The sequence below is a fragment of the Podarcis pityusensis genome (assembly GCF_964106645.2).
Source record: "Podarcis pityusensis genome assembly, chromosome: Z".
In the NCBI taxonomy this organism is placed as follows: domain Eukaryota; kingdom Metazoa; phylum Chordata; class Lepidosauria; order Squamata; family Lacertidae; genus Podarcis; species Podarcis pityusensis.
Window position 1 is genome coordinate 4,265,391 of NC_138044.1, and position 12,609 is coordinate 4,277,999.

The window sequence follows — 12,609 nt, forward strand, 5'->3', positions numbered from 1 at the left end:
TCGAACACTTTTCGGAAGTCAAACACGCCATGCAGCTTCCGCTGAGTGCAAGATCCTGAATGCTATCTGTCAGCTATTGAGTTTTCAGTTTTCGAACATTTCAGAACTTGAACGGTCTATGTTCAAAAACCGAGGTACCACTGTAAAAGAAACCTGACCAGCTTTTGTGACAGTTGATGACAAAAGCCTAGCCTGGTCCAATGCATAACCATCAAAGCTATTTTATTTTACAGCTGCATGTACACACACATAGCTAACTATTCCAGTTGTGTTGCTATGCATGTCTAAGCAAGTAGCCAAAGAGCGAGCATTTTAAATTTAATGGCAGACATGGGGAGTATTGCTACGGCTAAGAGAAAATACTGCTTATTATGTACCCTGTTCTTCCCTCCGCTCCTAGGGACAGATTTCTCAAAAGAGTTCTTCAGAGAATTTCCTTCTTGAAGAATAGGGAGAGAAATTGTTATTTATTTATATATATATAGGAAAAAACTCATTTATAGGATTTCTTTGCTTGCCTCAGAAGCTCAATGGAATAGACAAAATTTTACTGTACAGCATGGGGGTCAGTGTGCTGTGGACAGCTTATGCTGAAATATACCTCAAATCTGCATTTTTATGACAGCCAGTTACTTTTGAAAATGAATTTGACTGACTCCTGGACCATTAAAACGTTTGTTTTCTTTTGTTGACTTTTGCCATTAGATGACAAAACTAATGCTTACCTAAAATTCATGAAAATGGTCTTTCTTAACACAATAAACGAAAACAAAAAAGTTTCTCTTTTATATAAAATCTATTTTCCCAATTTTGAAAGTCCAATGTTAAATTACGCATTTGTCACATATGCTCTATGCAGGCCACATCTAGAAACGGTGCACACATTTTAAAAAATAAAAAGCAAGAGCAGAAATAATCCAAGTAGGTTTTCAGCCCCCCCCCCCCCAAAAAGGCAGGCACTGAATCAGTTTGCAGACACTGTCAAATACAAAGAAATACCCTGCTCATTCTCTTGATCAAGTCTGTGCCTGGAAGGCTTCACTTCATTGCATGATGCCATCTTGTCCATTTTATTTCACTGAATGATGCCATTTTGTCCATTTTATTTCATTGATGCCATACTGTCCATTTTATTCCATTGAATGATGCCATACTGTCTGTTTTGGGCTGCTCTGCTGGGGTCTGAGGCCACTTAAGGAGCAGGAGCGTTGCTCTGTAGAAACCGGCGGATGTCCTTAATCATGGGGCGAAGGATCTGCACAAGAGCATTCAGAGCAGCCTGCATCCCTTCCATGGCCTGGGCTTGGCGCTCCTGTGCACATGCCTGTACTTCCTGAGAGCGGCGGATCATCTGCAGGAGGTCATTCTGCTGCTCGATGTTCTGGGACATCTCTTTCATGTGGAGATTGGTCACTCGCTGCTCCTGCAGGAGCTTGGCTGAGTTCAGGGCAATGCGGCTCTTCAGTTCCTGAGGCTTCACAGAGACTTCTGCTTGTTGAGCCATCATCTCTAAGGGGGCCTCGGCAGTGACTGTGGTCGGCGCTTCTGTTGTGCAGTACTCCACAACACCATCCTCCAAACTATGGTATGTTGTCTCAGCTGGAACTAAGAAGAAGAGGAAGGAAATTTTATTTAAGCTACAATATTTATATGATATTTTAATCTTTTTTCTATATAGAAAGTTACATTTGTTACTCAACAATTACATTCCAATTCAACAAAACTAGTGACTTTCCACTCAACAGAACCAAAGTTTATAACCCAAATTACATATACAGTGGTACCTCTGGTTACGCACTTAATTTGTTCCGGAGGTCCGTTCTTAACCTGAAACTGTTCTTAACCTGAAGCACCACTTTAGCTAATGGGGCCTCCTGCTGCTGTCGCGCCGCCGCCACGCAATTTCTGTTCTCATCCTGAAGTAAAGTTCTTAAATTTCTGTTCTCATCCTGAAGGATAGTTCTTAACCCGAGATACTATTTCTGGGTTAGTGGAGTCTGCAATCTGAAGTTTATGTAACCCGAGGTACCACTGTAATTGTGTTTTAAGGTTCCATCATCTAATTTCATCCCTCTCCAACATGTTTCTTAATATATTCTGCTGTTTTTTTACACTTCAAACTTCGCTGTGGTCTTCACACAGCAGTTTACATAGTAAAAACTGGAACAAGCATCCTAAAAAGAATCCTGAAGTTTTCACAAGGAAGTATTCACAAGGATTTTATCTGCACTCTTTTGGACGGATTGGAACAGAGAAGAACAAGGTAAGAGGGAAAGAAAATGCAAAAGAACCAGTAACAATAGCATAAAAACAAAATGGTTTTGACAAGGCACTGTTGGTGATAACACAAAACAGCCTGGCAATGGTAAGGAAGATGTGGTGTGAGAAAAATCCATAATCTTGACTCAAATCACAAATGAGAAGATTGAGGGTTATAATCCAAAGTTAGTGCTACTTACAGTTGCAAACAAAATTATTCAGCCCCCATTGCAAAGCAGGCTTATCAAAATTTAGACTTTCAGCTGTTTGCAATGAGAAAATCAAATGAAAGCAATTGAATTAGCTCAACCCAATGGATGCTTCAAGTGGAGTCTTATTATCCATTACAGAATTTTCATTTTTAACCATCAAATTTCTATACTTCCCTTCATTTGAGGATCACAGGTCAGGGTACAATCTAAGAAATCAAATAACTTTATTTCACTGAATGTTTCAGTTAAGCATTGTGTATAACATGGGGAAGGAAGAAACAACACACTCACTCTGAGTAAGGGTGACTGTTGTGGCTGCAGCAGTAATAGGTATCTCTGATCCATCTGAAGTGCAGTCTCCGGCAGGCAGGCTAATAATGGTGGCTTCCCCCAGCAAGTTACAGATGCGCTGCTGCATGGGAGTTAGAATAACTGGAGCAGCTGTGACTCCTAATGGATCTTCAGCATCTTGGCCCTCAACACCTCCATCCTGGCCATCGCCACCTCCTTCCATTGCAGCCCGGACCTGTGCCACCTTGCGTCGCACCTCCGTCTTGAGATCAGACCATTTTTTCTTGACTTCAGGCAGCTCCCGGCGGCAGGTAGCAACAGCGTTAACACGGCGTAGGATGTTGTGCCAAGCAGCAGCCTTAGCAGCCAGTGGTACACCAGCATTGAAGTGGTTGATCAGTAGGTGCTTGCTCCGCTCAAGCTCCTCCACAATTATCTCCACTTCTCGCTCCGAGAAGTTCATTTTCCGCTTTTTAGCCGGCGGAGCCGGAGGGGATGCCATTGCCATGGAATGTTCAAGTCCCAAAGCAAACTGGGTGCTGTGGGCCTTGGTGAAGTCCAGAGACAAAACAGGATATCAGGATGTCTGGGAAGGTTGAAATGCAGCTGCCAAGGACACAGATCTGGCTGCAGTAAACAACTAAACTCTAGAAAAAGTTGAGAAGCAAGGTTATTCCTTGTGACCAAAGTGGTTAGTATAATAAAAACCTCTATAACCAGTTTACATGAAAACAATTTAAAAATTCAATAAAATTTCCTAAAACCTTGATGTAATGAGATCAAAACAAAACACAACTCTTTAATACAAATAAAACTTAGTACACACACCCACACAACCAGTCAAACGTACCAAGAAAGCTGGGGTAACCCTGGAAATTACTGAGAAGCACTTAAAGGTCATTGATCATCTCTCCACAAATTTCTTGAGGGAGGGCATTCCAGAGGGTGAGTGCTGTCACCAAGCAGATGTCCTTTTGCATTGTTACCAAATCCAATTCAGCAGAGGACACCCAGCAGGGTCTCCTTGAAGGACTAAAGTTTGGCTTTTTCTGTACCAGGAGGCAGCATTATCTTCAAGAGATACACTTATAAATTATCAGTATGTTCAAAGCCATAAATTGCAAAGACTGGGCAGTAAGATGTTACTTTATCTTGGTCAATGCAGTTGATTATTAGATTTATATGGCAATTTTTTGAAGATCAGTTTCAAAAGGGTTTTTCTGGGGAGAGGGAGTCTGCTGGTCTAAAATACAGAAAGCAAGTGGGAACAGTATGCATTATTGGTTTCGAAGAGCCAGGTGTCCTGTATGCACGATGATGGGGTGGTGGATTTACTATTTAAAAATGGCAGGAGGCAGATGAAAGGGATATGTGTGACTGTTTTATTAAGACTGTGATTTTATGCACACATATATGGGAAGTCCCACTGAGTACAATGGGACTAACTTCTGAGTAAGTAAGATTGGGATGGTGCAGTCCTGAAATTAAGGCTGCAGTTCAGTTCTAGACTCACCCTGCAGTAAGCCCCACTGAAATAAATAGGGCTTACCTCTGAGTAGACATGAATGGTATTGTACCATTAAAAAAAATCAGTAATTTTTAGAGTCAATGGTGCTAATCAAAATAATTACAAAAAAGGAGTTTCCTATCACAAGAGAAGTGAAAACTGAAATTTCATTACATCGCACTGTAATTTCAGTAAAAATACCCTGAAATATAATGCATGCACATAACTCACAACTTGCAAGTATTTAACTTACGCGTATTCGGCTGTACACACTTGGCAATCCCCCCCCCATCTGTACACACTTGACAATTATTTTTTTAAAGGGTGGGAGTCCAGTAAAAGAACATTTGGCAATCCTACCTGCCATTGCACCCAATGTGTTTTGACTATACACTATTTTGGCTTTACGTGCTACCCCTCTGGATTGTAACCTCCAACATAAGCAGAGACCTGCCTATATTTGTTTAATTTATGGGAGCAGAAGAGGATGGGAGGAAACAAATAACAGTTTCTGAGGAAGGAAAAAACAAATCCAGAGGCTGTATCCAACTACGCCTTGCCTGTGCCCATTGATTTCAATGGGGTTACTCCACGCATGACTCGTACTGGACACCCAAGAGTATACTGGGCAGGAGGAACGAAAACATACGTTTTAAAATGCCAGTGTGATTTCTTGAGGGAAGGGAGGAGAAGAAAAAGAATTAGTTATAAATTTAAGAGGAAGGGGGAAAAGGATGACGTGGGGTTGGGGGTGGGGGAGAGAGAAAAAGGAAGAGGGTAAATTAAACATGATTTCGCTTGGAAGTTTGTGGTTTCCGAGGAGAGGGAGGAAGGAAGAATGATATGAAACTTCCAACCTTCAAGATATGTGCGGGCGGGTGTGAACCACACTGCGATCTTTGGGTGAAGGGTTTAATAAATAATTTAACAAATAAATGATAATTAAATATTTCTAATGGAGAATGAGGGGGGGAGATTCCCCTGATGGATGGCAATATGTCAGGGATGCTTTAGTCGAGATTCCTGTATCGCAGCGGGCTGGACTAGATGACCCCTGGGATCCCTCCCAACTCTACGATGCTATGATTCCGTGGAAGGGAGTTTGCTGAGATAAACCCAGCACAGGATAAAGGAGAAGATGGGTGTGAGGGGAAGGTTGAGGGAGGCGGCGGCAAAGAGCGCCAGAGGGCGCTGAGGGGAACCCAGGAAAGGCCCAACGCCTAGGAGGAGGGTGGGGATCCTGGATAACTGCCCCGCCGGCCTCAGGCGAGGCTGGAGCCCTAAGTGCCCTCAGGGGAGCCCCTTCCTCGCTCCCCATTTATATTTCCCAAAATTATAAATACTTTTTAAAAAAACACACAAAAATAATAATACGCAAATTGCGTACCCCAACTACCGGTCGAATCCCACACCAAAGAGGGCCTCTAGTCTGCGGCAGTGGCGTAATGGCTTCCAGAATCAGCGTCTCTTGTCTCTCCACTTTTATTGGACTGTCCTCCTGCCTTTCACGACCCGGTGTCCACCCCCACCCGCAACGCTTCGCTCCTATTGGCTCGCTTTGGATTTGCGCCAAAGACCGCTATCCCTCGTCTAGCTGTTTGCCCCGCCTTATTAGACATAGGGCAGCACTTACTGGTTGCGGATTGAGTAACAGTCATGTCAGTCATATGCAAATTACACCCCTCCACACCGCTCCGCCACAGTCTTGCCTATCACATTTGAAGTTCCGCCTCCTGCCTATTTTTTGCCTCGACGCCTACTAGCTGTCAGTATTCAGTTACATTGGCCAATAGGCCTTACCCAAATCTCTTTCTCCAATCGCTGCACGCCATCTTGCCAATCCTTCATTTTCATTGGCTGAGAGGCTTTCGTGCCGTCCTGCCCTTCTCGTCAGAAAGCGTACGAAATGTGTATATGTAGTACCTTACCGGTACTCGTGCCTGTCAAGAAAGCCAGCGAAACACAGGGTTGGGTGGGTGGAAAGAGGCGGATGGGGTGGGGGAGAGAGACGCCCGAGTCACGTGCCGCTCGGCGCCCTGTCCTTTTGCGTCCCCGCCTCCTTTGGCTTCATAGGACCTTCCATGCCCCCTTTTGATTGGTTAATAGAGGGGGTCGCGAGCCCCTTCCCTGCCCCCCTTTTTTTTTGCCGGCGCTTCGGGTGACGACACACTGATCTGGCCAACCAGGTGACTCGGTTCCGTTACGTTGACGCAATCAGCCAATCAGCGAGCGGCGCGCGCAGGCCGGGTGGGTAAAAGAGAAAGAGGCCGGCTCCTTTGAAGCAGGCGCGGCGCCATTTCCCGGCGAGCCGCCTCAAGGGTGGGGGTGCGCGTGCGTGGCGGCTGAGGCCACTGGGCATGCCGGCTAGCGCGCGGCACTCGCTGGCTTCCCCGGTGGTGAACGGCGTCCTCTGCCAGTGCGGCGCCGCCGCCGCCACGGCGACCCCTTTGAGCGCGGCGGTGGCGGGGGGGCCCGCCATACCCGCCCTTGATGGAAGCGGCGGCTCGTCCCCTCCTGCTTCTTTCGCTTCGCCCCCGGAGCAGGAGCGGCGCCTGCGGAGCCTCTTCCTCCAGCTGGACGTGAACCGCGACGGCGCTCTCTGCGTCCACGACTTGTTAATCGGCCTGCAGCGCCTCGGGCTTCAGCGCTCCGAGAGGGATGTGTGGGTAAGCCCTTCCGCAATTCCTCCAGACCTGCTTCTTTCACCCCCCGCTGCTTAGCCACCTCTCGCGAAGGGCCCGTGTCCCTCTTCTTCTTCCCGCCCCTTGTTCTCGCTTTATGAGACAGCTTCTTTCGATGCTAAATCATTTGGGGGGAAAGGCTAATTTGTTGCAAACCTTAATTAATAATAATAATAATAATAATAATAATAATTTATTATTTGTACCCCGCTCATCTGGCTGGGTTTCCCCAGCCACTCTGGGCGGCTTCCACAAAGACCAAAAATACACTAAGATGTCACACATTAAAAACTTCCCTGAACATATAAAAGATAATACTGGACCGCCTCTCCTGGTATGCCCCGCGGAGGACCTTAAGGTCCACAAATGACAACATTTTGGAGGTCGCAAGGTGGTTAGATTGGTCTCAGGTAGGGCCAGGGCCTTTTCAGTACTGGCCCTGACTTGGTGGAACGCTCTGTCACAAGAGAATAGGGCCCTGCGGGACTTGACATCTTTCCGCAGGGCCTGCAAGACAGCTGTTCTGCCTGGCCTTTGGTTTGGACTCAGTCTGACCCTTATGTTTCCCTCCCCTTATGGTTTTGAGCTATGGGTTACTTTTAAAATGAGGCTGGATTTTAAATTGCATGTTAACCTGTATTTTAAATTGGCCCCTCCCCCCATTATGTTTGTACTGTAATTTTACTAGTGTCAGCTGCCCTGAGCCTGGCTCCGGCTGGGGAGGGCAGGGTATAAATAAAAATTATTATTATTATTATTATTATTATATGCATCATTTTATTTGTATTCAGTCTTTCCATAGTTTGAACCATGCTTATGATATGAAAAAATAAACAATTACAGACTTCTTGTCACAAACAGGAAATAAAACACATTTTAAAAATGCACAACCAAATCTGAACAATTTCCACATAATTCATTAGATCTAAAAACAAGTCTGTTCAGCAAACAACAAAAATTTATTATTTATACCCACCATCACCACCAATTTATTATTTATAAATAACTGGCCGGCTTTCCCCAGACTCTCTGGACGGCTCCCAACAGAATATTAAAAACATGATAAAACGTCAATCATTAAAAACTTCCCTAAACAGGGCTGCCTTCAGATGTCTTTTCAAATGAGTAAATAAATTGGGATATTTATATTTTTTGTTGACTTTGGTCATGAAAGACCTCCATTGGCTCCCAGTACGTTTCCTAAACGGCCTCGACCCAATACAGTGGAAGCTCGTGTTACAGACGCAATCCGTTCCGGAGGCCCATCCGTAACACAGAACTTACACAAGCCAAAGCGCCGTGTCTCCACGTGGCATGATTTAGTGCTTCTGCACAGGTGCGATTTAGCGTTCTGGTACTTCCTGTTTGCTGCAGGACGCAACATGAAAACACGTAACCTGAAGCGGATGCAACATGAGGTATGACTGTATACCTGAAGGAGCATCTCCACTCCCATCGTTCAGCCCAGATACTGAGGTCCAGCTCCGAGGGCCTTTGGGCAGTTCCCTTACAGCGAGAAGTGAGGTTTCAGGGAACCAGGCAGAGGGCCTTATCGGTAGTGGCGCCCGCCCTGTGGAATGGCCTCCCATCAGATAGATGTCAAAGAAATAAACAACCATCTGACTGAAATTGCAGTTTTTAATTAGTCTTTATCATGTTCATGTACAAGTGATACAAGAACAGTAAGATGAGCCTGCTGGGTGAGACCAGAATCTAGTTCGGCATCTTGTTCTCACATTGACTGATGTGCTTGTAGGAAGCCTGCAAGATGTGCAAACAGCTCTCTGCCCACCTGCAATCCCCAGCAACTGGCAACTGGTCCCAGCAACCACCGATAGTCTTGTACTCCATGAATTTGTCCAGTCCTCTTTAAAAGCTGTTCAAATTGGATGAGAGATGTAAAAAACAAACAGCATTATACATACTCATGTATGTGTAAAGTATATAGCTTTATCTACTTGTTCCAGGTGTTAATTTATAATAACCTGATTCCTAGAGCAGCATGCGTATCATAACACTAGTGTAGAATCATAGTGGCATGATTAGAGTTGAGTTATAATGCCTTCAGCTTTTAACTGAGTTAGTGTTAAGAACACTTGAAATATGCATATGAAGCCAGTGTTCACTGCTTCTTCTTCCCTTCATCCAGGTAGCTGCACATTTCTGAAGGCTGCTGTATTTATAATTCATAATTTGTAAATCTGTCAGTTTCAGCTGATAGTGGATGGACTGCTGCCTGCCACTTCATATACGGATGCTCATTTTTAGTTGATAATATATGGTAGGACAATCATGTTTTCCTAGTGTATCTTTAATGGAGCTATAGTAACTTTCTCAACCTTTAAGTTGGCGGAATTCATTCTTTTGCAGCAGAACACAGCAGATGGAGACAATATTCCAACATCATGTAGTGGTGGTGGTAGGAAGCCTATGGCAGTGATGTGTAGAATCATTAATAAGCATGTCCTTGTTTTCACTTCTGAAATGGTGTGTGGGGCTATGGCTTTTTTGTTTTTGTTTTGTTTTTACTGGGGTGACTGAACCCTGGGTGACCAATACAATCATGCTATTATCATATTATGGTCATTGGTCATACCAGCCATTTCTAAAGTCAATTGGTTCCCTACAACATTTCACAGAAGATTGTTTACTTGTAGTGAGCAAATACTGTTTCAAGTTGCTGAAGGTTCTTCTTTGCCTGCTGAACCCAATATACATTTACCCTCATACAGCCTGTCCTGAGCTGGCTTCCAAAGCAGGCACATTCATAAACTTACTACAGCATGTGTGCGTTGTGAAACTTAACAGTGATGCTTACTCCCAGCACAGAAGAGAAGTTGTGCTCTGGCATTTTACATCCATGTGCGTGTATATGCACATTCTTGTCTCATTCAAATTTCTAGGATTCTGGGAGAATCATTACCTGTGTGCACGATTTAACTTTTCTTTTCTCCTAAGCCACCTCAATTTACTCTCCAACTTCAATGACAGCTTTGCAGTACACCCCTATGAACAGGTCAATGCTACAAACAGACATAAGAATGCTAGGAGCCATGTGGCTCTATGGACCTCGGTTGTGGGTGCCAAAACAAAATGTCTAGGCGCCCTTCTTTTTGTTCTCCTTAACTTCCTGTATTTAGTGTGTAACTAAAAACTGGCATGTTGTCATATGCAAAATAAGGGCGGGGCGGGCAGTGGAAATCTGGTTCCTTGGCTAAATTGTTAGTTTGTGCTCCAGCTAGTCTTGACCACTGCAACATGCTTTTTCCTGGCCATTCTTTTTCACATCTCTGCTGTCACATCCTCCCCAGAATTCTGCTACCACCAAAATAATATCTCATTTCGTTGTTTGAAGACTATCCCTGCCTCCGGGTCTGGCCTTGACCGGATGGATACTGGAATCAACAGGGGAAACCCACATGACCTGAAAGTGTTGCTGTGCAATGCCAGGTCAATGATGAATAAAACCACTGCCATCCACGACTTGATTGTGGATGGAGGATTTGACCTGGCATGTGTGACGGAGACCTGGTTGGAGGAAGCAGATGGGCCTGTCCTTGCCGCTGCTTGCCCACCAGGTTTCTCTTACGCACAGCAACCCAGGTCATGTGGGCGGGGAGGGGGGGTTGCAGTGATTTTTAGGAAGTCACTAGCTTGCACCAGGCGTCCTACTGGGAAGATCCAGTTCTCTGAGTGCATGTTCTGGAAGTTGGGCAATAGGGGCAGTACAGGATTCCTTTTGGTGTACCGACCTCCCCGCTGCACCAAGGATTCCCTGTCCGAGCTGCTTCAGGTCGTGGCGGATTTTCTCCTGGAGACACCTAGTTTGGTTGTCCTAGGGGATTTTAACATCCATGCCGACACGACCTTACAAGGGGCCGCTCGGGACTTCGTGGAAAGCATGGCCTCCATGGGGCTGTCCCTGAATAAGTTTGGCCCAACTCATAGTCATGGACATGCCTTAGACCTGGTGTTCACCTCTAGTGACGTGGGTGATCTGACACTAAGTAAAAGTGAAACAAAAGAAGTGCCATGGTCAGATCACTTCCTGGTGCAACTGGACTTCTCCGCGACCCTTCCCCTCTGCAGGGAGGTGGGACCAATTCGGATGGTCCGCCCCCGCCACTTAATGGATCCAAATGGTTTCCAGAGAGTGGTAGGGGATGCTTTAGCCCATGTTGATGGCCTTTCAGCTGATTCCCTGGTGGCCCGCTGGAATGCGGAGTTAACCAGGGCTATCGACTGTCTGGCTCCGAAGCGCCCTCTCCGATTGCATGGAGCCCGGACAGCCCCGTGGTTTTCTTCGGAGCTGAGGGCGATGAAACAATCGCTGAGACGGCTAGAGCGTCGGTGGCAGAAAACTCACTCCGAATCTGACCGGACACAGGTTAGAGCTCAACGTCGAGCCTACCAAGTGGCGATAGCGACGGCGAAGAAGACTTTCTTCACCGCCTCTATTGCATCTGCAGAAAATAGTAGCAGGAGACTCTTTCAGGTGGTTCGCAATTTAACGGAACCACCTTTACCACCGGGGCATTGTAAAGACCCCAAGATCTCCTGCAACGATTTTGCAAAGTTTTTTTGCAGATAAAATCACTCATATTCGGAAGGAGCTAGACACCACCGTGGGAGCAGGGCCAGGGCGGGAGAGTGCTAGAGCTCCGTCTGGTCAAGTTGCATGGAATCAATTTCAATCCGTTACCCCCGAGGATGTGGACAGGCTGCTTGGATGCGTGAAAGCAACCACCTGTCTCCTTGATCCTTGCCCATCCTGGCTAATAAAAGCAAGCCGGGAAGGGCTGGGCGATGGGCTCTGCGGGGTGGTGAATGCTTCCCTCTGTGAGGGAACATTCCCAGATCCGCTGAAAGAGGCGGTCATTAAACCGCTTCTTAAAAAACCATCTTTAGACCCGGCCAGTATGGCCAACTATCGCCCAGTCTCAAATCTTCCATTCTTGGGCAAGGTGATTGAGCGCGTGGTTGCTGAACAACTCCAGGCACGCCTGGAGGATGCGGACCATTTGGATCCCTTCCAATCGGGATTCAGGCCTCACCATGGGACTGAAACTGCCTTGGTCGCACTGGTTGATGATCTCCGGCGAGCTAGGGACAAAGGTGAGAGTTGTTTCCTGGTTCTGCTGGATCTCTCAGCGGCCTTTGATACAATCGACCATAACATCCTTCTGGACCGTCTAGAGGGGCTGGGAGCTGGGGGCACTGTTATACAGTGGTTTCGCTCCTTCCTCCTGGGCCGTGTTCAGAAAGTGGTGGTGGGGGATGAGTGTTCAGGCCCCTGGGCCCTCACTTGTGGGGTGCCTCAGGGTTCCGTCCTCTCCCCCATGCTTTTTAACATCTATATGAAGCCGCTGGGAGAGATCATCAGGGGATTTGGACTGGGTGTCCATCAATATGCAGATGATACCCAGCTCTACCTCTCTTTCAAATCAGAACCAGTGAAGGCGGTGAAGGTCCTGTGTGAGTGCCTGGAGGCGGTTGGAGGATGGATGGCGGCTAATGGATTGAAGTTGAATCCTGACAAGACAGAAGTATTGTTTTTGGGAGACGGGGCGGGCTGGTGTGGAGGACTCCCTGGTCCTGAATAGGGTAACTGTGCCCCTGAAGGACCAGGTGCGCAGCCTGGGAGTCATTTTGGACTCAC

The 12,609-nt window shown here is 46.3% G+C and overlaps 2 protein-coding genes across 8 annotated transcripts in view; one reads left to right on the forward strand and one right to left on the reverse strand.

Moving 5' to 3' along the window:
• Window positions 1-777: 777 nt before the first annotated feature.
• NAIF1 (nuclear apoptosis inducing factor 1) lies at window positions 778-6,352 on the reverse strand. Of its 6 annotated transcripts, none has more exons than XM_080991004.1 (3): window positions 6,070-6,352; window positions 2,763-3,409; window positions 778-1,605 (listed from the first exon to the last, which is right to left on the reverse strand). In XM_080991004.1, the coding sequence occupies exons 2-3, from the start codon at window positions 3,268-3,270 to the stop codon at window positions 1,193-1,195; spliced, it is 921 nt and encodes a 306-aa protein (XP_080847130.1). In that variant the 5' UTR covers window positions 3,271-3,409; window positions 6,070-6,352; the 3' UTR covers window positions 778-1,192. The 6 variants fall into 6 exon arrangements, with proteins under 6 accessions (XP_080847130.1, XP_080847134.1, XP_080847129.1 ...); XM_080991008.1 differs by lacking the exon at window positions 6,070-6,352 and adding an exon at window positions 5,903-6,004; XM_080991003.1 differs by lacking the exon at window positions 6,070-6,352 and adding an exon at window positions 5,657-5,839.
• Window positions 6,353-6,597: 245 nt separating this feature from the next.
• The window catches only part of SLC25A25 (solute carrier family 25 member 25), a 42,523-nt gene continuing 36,511 nt past the window's right edge, over window positions 6,598-12,609 (forward strand). The window contains exon 1 of one of the 2 annotated variants that reach the window (XM_080990940.1): window positions 6,598-6,935. In XM_080990940.1, coding sequence (XP_080847066.1) covers window positions 6,627-6,935 — 309 coding nt within the window. In that variant the 5' untranslated portion in view covers window positions 6,598-6,626. The remainder of the gene's footprint in view (window positions 6,936-12,609) is intronic. The other variant, XM_080990941.1, reaches the window with a different exon arrangement.

Coding starts and splice junctions, on each gene's coding strand:
- NAIF1 (XM_080991004.1), bottom strand. CDS start 3,270: ATGGCAATGGCATCCCCTCCGGCTCCGCCGGCTAAAAAGCGGAAAATG. Junction 1,606..2,762: donor AACAGTCACCCTTACTCAGA/GTGAGTGTGTTG, acceptor TCTTCTTCTTAG/TTCCAGCTGAGACAACATAC.